Below are 11,836 nucleotides of genomic sequence, written 5' to 3'. Positions count from 1 at the left end.
TCTTTCTTGTCGGTCTTTTTATTGTGTCACACAAAAATACCTTTTTTACTGCGCTGACTGCATAGCCAGAAATTTTCCTCGTCTGTATAGAGTTCCGGTCTGTAGTAATATTCGTTCTAATAAAAAAAGTTCCGACAATGGATTCTTGAATTAGAAGCATTTTGAAGAGAGAACGTTTAAAAAACAATCCAAAATCCGTTTGTGAATAATCTTTGAGAAGCTTGCATGCGCTGGTCACAGAAAGCAATTCAAACTTAAATTAGCGAGTTAGGAAACTGCAATGGAAATATTAGGGAGCACGTTTGATGATTCTGTTTTTGAAGAATCCAGAAATAAGATCTCCATTTCTCTTCCATCTTATAACGCAAAATTATGTGAACCAGAGGTGAGTCTGGGGAACATTTGCTATTCTTATATGGCTGTGCATTGCAACCACTAGCAATAATTCGCTGTCGTGTGACAACATTGCTTTGTAACATTATAAGATATAAACCTGTAATGTATTCTGTAACGTTGTGGCTGTGTCAAAAGATGAATTTCAGATAAGAGTTTACGTGGAGCCGTAATTATGTGCTGTAACGATAATTTCTATCTTTAATTTTCATTCAGTGGTTTTGTGAAAGCATTACCACAGAGGATGAGTTGGAGAAACAGAAAGGCTTCAAATTTCGGGCAGAGCTGGCTTACAGTCGAAAAGACTATCAGGTATAAACTTGCATGGTTTAGAGTTCAGGCCGGTCAGTTTGATTTATCTGCTTTCGGAATTCGGATGCAACGTTATTGGTCTCTGTGTTCAGACAGCACTGGGAGATTACTCCATATGTCTCGCCTTGGTGCCAGAGGGCAACCTCACCATCAGACGCGACGTTTTGGAGGGCCAGGCGCGATGCTGCTGCTACCTTGGCAGACGGGAAGAGGCATTGGAGATAATCGACAAACTAGTGAGGAACCCGTGCCATTATCGGTTGCTTACTCTAATGTGGGATATGAATTTTAAAATATATGTGCAGCTGATACGTATTTTAAACCGTTTTTAGTGAACCACTCATATGAAGGTAACCACATTTACAGACCTGGTTACCTGTGGCCCCAGTTGTAGCTATATCTGGCAACTTTGGGGGGAGAAAACCCAAAAGGGCCATGTCATAATAGGTTGGATTTAATGAGGAATGACCCAGATTTACATGACCTATAATTTCTTTCATGGACAGAAAAAAGAAGCAACCAACACTTGCCACCTGACCTGCGTTTTAAACCTGGAGCTGGCCATCAGTCAACACTTCGGGGAACTCCGGGAGGAGATATCAGTGCTGCAGCACCTCATTTCCCTCCATCCCTACAACCCCTGGGAGTGGAAGAAGCTGGCAGAGGCATCTCTCAGGCTTCTGCAGTCCCTCTTAGCTGCCTCCAGCTCTGGCGTGCACTTCCTTGGAGATGGACAAGAAGAGAGAACAGACTGTGAGGGGTCCTCAAACCTGCCAGAGAGGAACCATCAAAACTCAAAGACGGGTCCTGGGGAGCATACAGAGGGAAGGGGAAGATGTGTTGGGCTGGGCTGTACACAGAGGGACAGCGCTGGAGCCCATTGTGTGGCAGGCCAGATCAGCACCAGAACGCAGGATCAACACAAGGAAGAGTGTGAAAGTGTGTGGCTAAAGGCATGCATGTGCTTCATCAGAACCAGGTGACTGCAGTTTTTAAAGAGCAACTCCATTCACATTTTCAGTTTAAAACTTATTTTCAATGACATTTTCATGTCATTGTTGGTCCTAAAATCTAATTGTAAGTGAAAGTACATTAAATTTTAAAGACAGAAAGCACAAACCTTGGCTGAAATAAAACTTCCCAGTACTGGGACCGTTTGTGTCAGGATACCCAGGTATCATGGATTAGGATAGGACTTGGCCACACTTTGGAAACGGTGCAGTACAACCAGAAGATCAACGGAACTAAAATGTGGCCTTTGTCAACTGAGATGTGCATTGGCATTTTTCTCCCTGGGGTTTCTTAAATTTATTTTTTTTAAGCGTGGCTTACATCAGTGGCCGTTAATCCTGCTCCTGGAGAGCTGCGTGGTCTGCTGCCTTATGCTGTTAAGTAGCACAGCATCGGATCAGTTAATGCAGTTGATTTATTACAAGGCTAACTCAGGTCACCTGGTTACTTGGGCCTTAAACTGCTGCTGATCTTAAGGTAAAGACAAAAACCTGCTGACTCTTCAGGACCAGGTTTGATGATAACTGCTAATCCAATTTTATGTGGAAAGGCTGATGTGGGTGCAGGTTTTTGTTTTAGCCCAGCACTAAGACACCTGATTCTACTTACAAGGTCTTGATTGATTAATAAGTGGCTTAATCTGGTGTCATAGTGCTGAGCTAAAACAAAAAAACCTACATCCACACCAGCCATTTTCAGATAAGACTGAACATCCCTTATCTCAACCAGTTATCCTTAATCCTGGTCCTGGAGAGCCACAGAGTCGGCTGGTTTTTATTTTTGCCTAAAGATCTGCAGCCGATTCAGGAAACCAGGTGACCCGAGTTAGCCTTGTAATCAACTGCTTAACTGATTAATAGCTGTACTTCTCATGTACCGAGTAACAATGAAAGCCAGCAGACCCTGCAGCTCTTCCAGGACTAGGATTGAAGCCCACTTCATCGTTTGGCATGTGTGGTGATGCACACCAATTAGGTAGCCACCTAACGAGGGCACCCTAATGCAAATCGCAATCCTACATCAATTATCCATCCATTTACCATTTACCAATTAAAATATGCACAGGTAAATACGCATAATGTTCACTTTTGAAAGCTTGCCATGCAATTCACTATCAATGTACCATGCAACTGCTGCTATCACAGTAACATTATTCATAACTATGAAGCAATCAGTGTAGCCCATCTCAACAATTGCAGGAAGCTAACATTAGATAATGACTTGCACTGAGTCCAAATCGTCCAAATCATCCATCTACTCCTCATCTGCTTTGGGTTTTACTTTGCCTGTCTCAGCCATGACCATTAAATATGTCCATACTATGTATTCTTGCAACCTATGTGGTATTTTGGGGAGCTGCCAGTTGAAGATTCAGCACGCGTTTTACATAAGACGTTAATGGTAATGAAACCAGGCTGTTCAGCCCAACTAGGCTTAGCCTTTTGGTTGTTATTGCTTGTTATTGCAAAACCCCAACGGTTTCTGATTCTACTATGTGACCTGCCATGAGCTAAGAAATGTGTGTAAAACTAATTTCCCACCTCCTCAGGCTTCTCCTCCGGATGCTGCGCTTCCAGCAGTCTTCCTTTGTGCTGAAGAGCAGCGAGAGGGCTGTGCTGGCAGCTGAAGAGGCACTGCAGTGGTTGGACCCACAGGAGAGCACACATCAGCTCATCACCGAGGTCAGGAAACTAATTCAGCTGTAGGGTGTGGGTTAAGGCCTTGTAATGGTGGTATTGGGCCTGACTACAAGATGACTATTGTCTAGAGCATGGGGTCTGCAACCTTAGTCCTCGGTCCTTGCTGCTAGGTTGTTGCTACTATGCACATAATCAATTAAAACAGTTGATTACAAAGTTAACTATCATCACCTGGTAAATTGGCTCTGAACTGATTGCTGACTAAGGTGAAAACAAAAACCAGCGGAGATTGTGGCTCTCCAGGACCAGAGTTGCAGAACCCTTGTCTAGAGCTAGGCAATAAAAACCCAGTCTATGAAACTTGTGTGATGTAGCACAGTAGAAAATCATTACAGGTAAAATTTTGAACTGAGGAACAGAAGTCACAATTTTATTATTTGTTGGATTATTTAATTATAAATGAACAAATAACCCCTGAGTTAAACAGGTTGGACCTATTTTAATTTGTTGTCTTCCATGTTGGGAGGGGGAACCTTTTGTTAGTTGTGTAGTCTATGATTAGGGATTGACTCTGTTTCCACAGTCAAGGTGCTGCTTGTCAGTTTCGCTCCGAGGCAGTTTAATCAAAATATGAGAAACTCACATTTCTTCCTGAAGTTAGTATTACGATTCACCAGCAGTGCCCATCTGGGCTTCGAACCAATAACTGTATGGAAATAACCATCCAGGCACTAAACTACAATTTAGTTGCTGCCTGGGATTACAATCCAGTCACTTAGAAAATCCGCTCCAGGCTCCTTTGGCTTTTTTCCCCCCAAAGTCTTGGCCTTGTCCATTTAAGGAGCGGGTCTATTCTTTGTGCTTGCAGGTCATGGGGAAGGATCTGGTTGCCGAGAAGATGAGAGAGGATAACCAGGACGGCGAGAGTTTGGCTGGTCTGTGCATCTCAGACTTTGAGGAGAAGTGGTTTAACAAAGTTAAACAGACAGTCCTGCTGATTGATGACTCATTGAATAGAGCAGCTCATCTAAAGACGCTAAAGGTCACAGCGCCCCTCGTGGAGTAACCGAGTCAGCATGTCTCCCCAGAGAAGACTTCCTCTCTAAAACATCTGGACAGAGCAGTTACTTTGTGAGATTAGTTTCTTGGAATCTTGCTGATTCTAACATGTATTAGCCCAAATTACATCACAGGTGAGTGGTTGAATCAGCTTGAACCACTGCCTCCGACTGGAGTCCCACCTATAAAAGATCATGAGTTGCAGGATAAGTAACTGACTGTTGGTTTCTTGGGAAAGCACAATCCTCGAATTTGGACTGATTCTCACATCAGTGTCCACTTGGTCAGGCTAATTGTACTCTTCGATTATAAGCCTGACCTGTGGCCAGTGGGGTTCCTCAGGTTGGTTGCAGCACTCCTACAGCTGCTAAACAAAAGATGAGGTGTAGAGTCTTTATAGTTAATTTATTTTACTCTTTTTGTTTGTTTGGCATCTTGTACTGTACCTGGAAAATGTAACAAATTAAATAAAAATTTTGAAATCACTCCTTTTGTTCGACCTGTAAAAATGGCTAGATTCCGAACTATGAAAACAAAGAATCTGAATCTGTACCATATTTTAGTCGTTTTCACTTTAATGAGCTAACCAGCAAACAAGCTAAGGAACACATTGCAATAATTCAACTTTCACAAACACGCACAGGATCTGCAGTAGAAGAAACAATTTATCAGATTGAATTACTTCTTTGATTCGAATCGTTTCAGTTAAGGAGTCGCATAATAAGGTGATAATATTGAAATCTGGGTTTTGGGAATGTGTCTGGGAAGCAGGTGCGCTTTACAGTGTTGTGGATGACTAGCGTGAGTAGTGATGAGGAGTGTCATGTTTTCCCCATTGAGCCTTCTAAGTAGTGTTGAACATGCTAGATGTCAGTCACAGTTAACCTCTCCAGAGTTAATTGGGCTGATAGAAAATCTGCCTTTGTGCTGCAGGGCTAGGCCAAACTGTTTTCTTCAGCAGCAGTCATGCATGCTGTAATGCATATAGCTAAAAGTCGCTTATTTTCAAAGTCAAGTCAAAAGACAATACCTTCTATATTACTGTGGGTTATTCCTATATAAAAGTGCTGAAAGACTTTTTTTGCTGAAGTTCTGAGAGGGTTTGTTTGAAATGGAAAGGATTGTAACTCCTAAATGGATGGTCAACTAAACAGAACTGAGGTTTAAATCATTTTTATTCCAGTTCAGATGAATGTCAAAATCTTAATTCTTTTAATGCTATATCCCTTTTTTGCTTTCACATTAATATACAGATAATATCCAAAAACATTCTCTTCATGACATCTAAAATAAGTAAAAGAATTTGAGTGAAACTTCAGTGCTTTGAAGGTTTCATTGAACCAAAATGGTCAGTCTAGACATAAGCAATAATTTTGATACCTTCCTTAATTTCTAAAATGAACACATCTTTGTTTGTAAAACACTTAATTTTTAATTTAGTAAAATTAACATTTGCATTTGGCACTAAGTGAAAGGCTGGAAACTCATGGGTTGCTTAGTTTCAATCATGAACATGGTCACTGTGGTTTGGTGTCCGGTTTATTGAAGGAGGAGTAACCAATGGTTGATCTCAGAAACTGGCCATTCGGCCTTCCAAGTGCCCCTCCGTAGATGTTCCTCAAGCGCCAGCCCAGGTTCCCAGCAGTGTTGTCATTTAGAGACCTCAGATGGACGACGGGCTGGCTTACGGGCTGCATTCGGCGGATGTACTGCGCTCTGGCTGCTTGCGTGTAGCTCTTCTGGGGCGCAGGCACGGGTGTGGGTCTGGCGTCGCACGGCCTGGGTGGGGCTACATGCTGAGGTAAGGTACGGTCAGCCTGCACGGGGGTAGCTGCAGCAGGGGGCGGGTGCACTGGGCGTGGCTGCGCTCTGCGGCCCGGGGGCTGGACGACGTCCGGCGGGGGAACCCTGTTGGGGAACTCTGGCACGGGCTTGGAGGTGGCGTAGAGCCGGCGGAACTCCAGGTCGAAGGGCTTGATGCCGCTGCCCTTGATGAGCACGAGCATGCTCCTGTGGACCTGCCAGGACAGCCAGGTGAAGCTGGGGGACAGGGCGGAATGAGAGGTGTGAGTCTGCAGTAGGTGTGTGCCAGTTAGCTTGCTACTGCTCTTTAATTAGAGGAAAAGGTGTGAGATGAGGGTCTGCAACTAGGCAATAAGTCCAAAGTAGATTGTGGGGTCGGTTGGTATATCTCCAGGCTCCCAGTTATAGGAGACTAATTGCATAACGAAACACATAATGATGTAGCAGATGGTAACTGCATCAGCTACTTTTCATTTTCTAGGTGAAGACCCTCATCTCACCTCTTCATTTAATTAAATGAATAACTGCTGTAGCTAAAACCAATTTCTCAAGAGCACTACTGCAGTTCAGATATCTCAAATATATTCAGATGCAGACTCACCCCTCTATTGGTCTTATGCCAGTAGGCCATTTTTGTGTTCCTTTTTTTGTCCTCTTTTAGTGTATGCCTCTTCATTGTTTCTATAGCACTGTTGAAGGCATAAGCCAAAACATTCTTTTTTTTTTTTTTTACCTTTTTGCACTTTCACTTTTTGTATTAGCCAAGTCTACTATTTAAATGTCTTTGTTCATAGTTTCAGTGCCAGTGCCTTTTTGATATGAGAATAATTATATTATCTCAATCATTTATTTGGTCAGACTGTTCAGATAATGTCATGGGCTGCAGCTTCAGACCACAAATATATCTTTGGTTAAAACATTTTGCTGTGGTCCAACATAGGGGTGAGCCAACTATGGTAAACTGATTTTTAGGAAATTAAGCTAGGAAAAACAACTAGGGTACACACAAACCCCCTGAACAGAGTTCAGCGCCCCTGTTGTACTGGCTGACAGAAGCATTATTTTAGTATCTAGTGCAGGTAAATTAGCTGGCGTATAACTCTTATTGTAAACTGTAATCAGATTTTCTTAAACTTGACACACTGCTAAACCCTTGTTAATCATGTACTTTGGAAAACTGCCTTAATACAATGCCGTGTTCTATAGAAATGGATGTACACTGCAATTGACCCATGGGGTTGTCAACCAACTAGTTCAGTTTTGAGACATTTACAGTCCATAATAATGGATGATGCCTTTTGCTAAGAAAAAATGTGCATGAGTTTTTGTTTTTATGACACTGGCATGCTACAGTAGTCCTTATGTTGCACTAAAGGTAGTTGAACAAAACAAAACCCTAAAAAAATGTTTTACAGAAATTTACTGTTCATAGTTTGCAAGCATGTCATATTCTGGAGATCTGAGAGAAGGAAATGTCACCCAACACAATTTACCTGAATGAACCCGTAAGGGCGTGAGTACAGTCGATGATGACAAACTTCTCTTTAATCTGACCGGTGAATTTCCTCCCAGATTTCGCACAGTACGTCGCTCCTTGAACACTACGAATTGACATCTTCTGCAAAAAGAGTATTGGGGATGTAGTAAGAAAGCCCCAAATTTTAAACACTGAAAAGCAGTTATTGTAATTGTAATTATTGTATTGTAAAGTATTTTTCTGAGTATCATCTCAAGTTGTATTTCATTAATATTAAAGTAAAGAGATCCTCAACCCTGCAGGACAGATGCAGGTTTTTGTTAGCGATTAATTACATAGCTAACTCACCTCACGAAAGGGTCTTGGGTCTGAATTGGTTGCAGATTTTAATATGAAAACAAAATACAGCATGTCCTGTGACCCATGACTGCCAGAGTTACTACAGGATCCCTATAGTATAATTATGTATCTTTCTGACAAAGTTATTTTTACTTTTGAGTGCTTCCCAGTTTGTTTGCTTGCTCAACAACTGACTGGATTCATGCAGTTGCCTTTTTTATTACTTGCAAGACAAACAAAAAAGGCTCATTAGTTCTTGTGAACTTGCATGAAAGCAGGGGTTCTCAAACTTGGCCCGGGGGCCTCCATGCTGGTTTTTGTTTCAACCATAATTGTGACAAGCTGTTAATTGCTCTTAATTTGACACAATGTCTAATGGGGAACAATTTAACCTCTTTAGGCCAATTTATGCCAGAAATTGGATGAATGTTAATGCACAATGAATATCCCACATTTAACTCAGATTCAAGAGTAGTATTCAGACTTTCACATCCTGTAATCTGCTATGAATTCCTGTCTGATCGCATGTGATTGGTATTTTAAATGTACCATGAAGCATAGTTAGGATTGGTTGCTTATCAAGGTATCACAAAGCATATTCGATGATCGGTTGAATGGTGGGAATAGGCATCAGAATGTGGCCAGTGTTTGATTGGTCGATCAATTAATTAATTATGGTAATTAGTTAATTAACTAATGGGCCCTGAGGGTTATAATATGAGCCTTCTATGGAAGTTGGAAGGGAAAGGAATGAAGAATTTAGGGAGAGGTTAAAATGGCGCCTAAAAATGACATGCTTCTGGGGGTTGTCGGCTCTTTCTCAATCAATCAAGTGCTTAAAGTGTGAACATCTAGGCACTGAAACATTTGTGGACAGATATTCTCAATAACCTGAACTGATCCAGAGTTTGGCTGGCATGAAAACCTTAGCATACATGGGGAGGCCCCAGGAGAGCCCCGTGTTAATGTAAAAACGTCAGAGACGGTCACTCACATTAAGATGAGAGCTGCTTATGCGCAGGCTCTCGCACATCTCCACAAAGAGGTGCAGGTTGACGTGGTCCAGCAGGAGGTATACGGACACTCTGCGCTTCCTCGTGGCCTCCAGGATGTCACAGAGGATCTCCACGTCTGTGAAGGTATCCATCACAATTGCCAGAAGCTGCAGCATCAAACACATCATCTTTGCATTAATCCTCAAACTCAGTCAGGAAATACATGTACTTTAATGATAAAATAGTGACTGCCCTATAATACAGTTGCCAACAATAAATAAATGTGAACAGTATATCCTTAATTGACCTATGATATGCCCAACAGATTTAAAGCCTGACATCACATTAGCAAAGGATATTTGAAGGACTTTTTTGTTTATGTAAAGCATGAATAATTTGGTATCCACAAATTTGCCCCATCCTTTTGTGTTATTCTAGGGTTGGATCTTGGGACCTGGGGTCATTTGCAGTCTGGTCTCCTGAGAAAATTAACATAAGAATTTGGGATTTTTATATTCCTGTAGATGGGAGAAATCTTAATATGCAATGCATAGTTAAATACACACAATATAGCAGGTTAAAAAATGTGTGTAAAATTTAATCTCATACAAACTACGTTTAAAAGGTTGTGCATAAATTTTCCTGCGCATAAATTTGGGGAGAAAATAGGGGGTTCGATCACATGAAAAAATAGAAATATGTCCACTTCATCAAGGATGAAATTTTTTTTGTTAGGGTTTTTGCATGCTTATGTCTACAGGATTTTGCTGTGCTTCCAGGCAGGGTGGAGCAGTCTAAAACCCACTGGTGCAGAGCTAGCAGTGGTAAGGGCAGGCCCCTAGAGAGCTTTCACCAAGAAGCTAAAGCTAGTTACCACAACTTTGCTGCATATGAAAGTGAAGCAGGAGCTTTTACTATCAGATACATACTTGTGACTTCCTGACTGGTATGGATGCAGCTACTGCTATATTTTTGAAGGAAATGTGGTTCCAACGGTTTGCAACACAATGTTACAAAGCTACCAATATTGCTAGCCAATGCAAAATATCTAGTTTTGTTGTGTTTCATCATTTTGGGGGGGTAGGCAAGGTTGAGAACAGAGAAGACATTCTTGATTGTAAACACAGGAGTGCAGCAAAGAAAGAAATCCTGCATAGTATGCCTTTAATTTACATTTCTGGAATAGGCTTCACATGCCTTTTTATTATCTGGCAGGTTACAGTTTTAGTATTGCGGTAAGTTATGCCAAGCAGACTGTTTCAGAGTACTTTATTTTTTGAAGAATGTTTGCCTTCTAATAGGCCTACTGTTTTTGTATAAATAAAAATCCAGTCAGAAAATGAGTTTGATCCCTAACTGTTCTTGTTGCAGAGATGTTCATTATCCATGTATTAAACCACAAAAACGTTTTTGGCCATATTAGGGACAACCCTATTCCTTGCCAAAGGATTTCTGTGTATTAATTTTCTGATTAAACTGTGTCAACTTGTACTGGAGCTAGACCCATGCCTGAAGTAGTGCACACTCTCCCCCATAACTACCCAAGAGGGGATAAGCTCTTACCGTAGTGGCTTTGTTGATGTACTCTCTCAGCAGGTCTTTAAATCTGGAGGATCTGTCAGACTGAAAGTACACATCTACTCTGGGCTTGCCCTGCAGGTGATAGCCCCAGTCGGCCACAGGCCATCCGTAGTCCAGGCCCGGCGGCTCGCTCTCCGAGTGGAACGGGAGGTACATCTCGGAGGACCCCGAAGGGGAGGACACGGTCTCCTGCTCTTCCTCGACCTCACAGCGGCGGCCGCTGTCCGTCAGGTCCCTGGCGTTCCCTAGGATGTAAGCTTTCTCCTCCTCAGACAGGAAGTCCACCTCCCCTTCGCCGGCCAGCGCTTCCCGATAGGCTGCGAGGCCTCGGTCCAGCAGGGCGTCGGTGGCCAGCCTGGCGCTCTCGTTGTGGCTCAGGTCCATTTTCGCCGTCGTGGCCGAGGGGTACCGCATCTCCTGCACCCGTCGCCTCACCTTGCCTACCTGTCTGGACCTCAGGTACCACTCCACCATGAGGCCACCGCTTTCCAGGTTCATGACCGGTTGGGGCTTCAGCGAAGTCTGAAAAGTCTGCTATGAGAGTGCGTGTAGAGCACTGGTCGCAAGTGATGCGCTCTCTCTCTCTCTCTCGCTCTGTGAGAAACCGAGGAGCAACAGGCAGAGTCCTGGTTGCTAGCCCCACCCTGCCTGGGAGGTGAAGGCAGGTGAGGGACGAGTGAAAACAGGGCTGCCAGATGAGATCAGCATCATCTGAGCGCACACATTTACACTCGCCTGTGCAATTACTGAAAAGACTTCATTCATCACTCATGCTTGCACATCGGTTGGGTGACGGCAACACAATAAATAGGACTACTTGAATGATAAACACAGTAGAAGTATTCTACATTATCTACATTTCTACATTACAATTACAATGCAAATATCAGTTGGGCATTTGTTAATTTATGGTAAAATATGTCAAAACATTCAATATACAGTGAATGCCATGATTGGGACAAAGACATACATTTTATTTGGCTCTGTTCTCTACAGTTTTGGATTTATAATCAAACAATTCACATACAGTTAAAATGCACACTCAGCTTTTATTTAAGGATATTTTAATAAATTTTGGTTTGAGCATGTAACCAAACCACACTTTTTATAAATGGTCCCATTTCAGGGCACCATGATGTTTGGGACAAATGGCATCACAGGTATTTGATTAGTCAGGTGTGTTCAATTGCTTCCTTAGTGCAGGAAAGAGAGCTTTCAGTACCTTG

At 42.4% G+C, this 11,836-nt stretch overlaps 3 protein-coding genes across 4 annotated transcripts in view; 1 reads left to right on the top strand and 2 right to left on the bottom strand.

Moving 5' to 3' along the window:
* Window positions 1–1,328, bottom strand: part of LOC118235692 (tumor necrosis factor receptor superfamily member 11B-like) — a 113,076-nt gene extending 111,748 nt beyond the window's left edge. The window contains exon 1 of the mRNA XM_035433359.1: window positions 1,244–1,328. Within this exon, the coding sequence (XP_035289250.1) occupies window positions 1,244–1,270 (27 nt within the window). The 5' untranslated portion in view covers window positions 1,271–1,328. The remainder of the gene's footprint in view (window positions 1–1,243) is intronic.
* Window positions 46–4,456, top strand: zgc:101716 (uncharacterized protein LOC492784 homolog). Its single transcript, XM_035433585.1, has 6 exons — window positions 46–385; window positions 610–705; window positions 798–941; window positions 1,212–1,684; window positions 3,266–3,398; window positions 4,225–4,456. Exons 1-6 carry the CDS (start codon window positions 281–283, stop codon window positions 4,420–4,422), a joined length of 1,149 nt encoding a protein of 382 aa, XP_035289476.1. The 5' UTR covers window positions 46–280; the 3' UTR covers window positions 4,423–4,456.
* Window positions 4,457–5,572: 1,116 nt separating this feature from the next.
* LOC118235601 (protein FAM83A) lies at window positions 5,573–11,760 on the bottom strand. Of its 2 annotated transcripts, none has more exons than XM_035433143.1 (4): window positions 10,593–11,760; window positions 9,029–9,196; window positions 7,712–7,836; window positions 5,573–6,455 (listed from the first exon to the last, which is right to left on the bottom strand). In XM_035433143.1, the coding sequence occupies exons 1-4, from the start codon at window positions 11,106–11,108 to the stop codon at window positions 5,933–5,935; spliced, it is 1,332 nt and encodes a 443-aa protein (XP_035289034.1). In that variant the 5' UTR covers window positions 11,109–11,760; the 3' UTR covers window positions 5,573–5,932. The 2 variants fall into 2 exon arrangements, with proteins under 2 accessions (XP_035289034.1, XP_035289121.1); XM_035433230.1 differs by having other exon boundaries at window positions 7,712–7,833.
* Between the last annotated feature and the right edge of the window lie 76 nt (window positions 11,761–11,836).

Source organism: Anguilla anguilla, chromosome 1, assembly GCF_013347855.1.
Source record: "Anguilla anguilla isolate fAngAng1 chromosome 1, fAngAng1.pri, whole genome shotgun sequence".
Taxonomy (NCBI): Eukaryota; Metazoa; Chordata; class Actinopteri; order Anguilliformes; family Anguillidae; genus Anguilla; species Anguilla anguilla.
Note: the sequence above shows the minus strand (reverse complement) of the source record. Positions and strands in the feature narration are given on the sequence as shown.

Bases quoted from the DNA above. Each gene is read 5' to 3' on its own strand.
- zgc:101716 (XM_035433585.1), top strand. From the start codon at position 281: ATGGAAATATTAGGGAGCACGTTTGATGATTCTGTTTTTGAAGAATCC. The intron at 706-797 runs GTATAAACTTGC...CTCTGTGTTCAG, and splicing joins ACAGTCGAAAAGACTATCAG to ACAGCACTGGGAGATTACTC. The intron at 942-1,211 runs GTGAGGAACCCG...TTTCATGGACAG, and splicing joins TGGAGATAATCGACAAACTA to AAAAAAGAAGCAACCAACAC.
- LOC118235601 (XM_035433143.1), bottom strand. From the start codon at position 11,108: ATGAACCTGGAAAGCGGTGGCCTCATGGTGGAGTGGTACCTGAGGTCC. The intron at 9,197-10,592 runs GTAAGAGCTTAT...TTGATGCTGCAG, and splicing joins ACATCAACAAAGCCACTACG to CTTCTGGCAATTGTGATGGA. The intron at 6,456-7,711 runs GTAAATTGTGTT...CCTGTCCCCCAG, and splicing joins GCCCTTACGGGTTCATTCAG to CTTCACCTGGCTGTCCTGGC.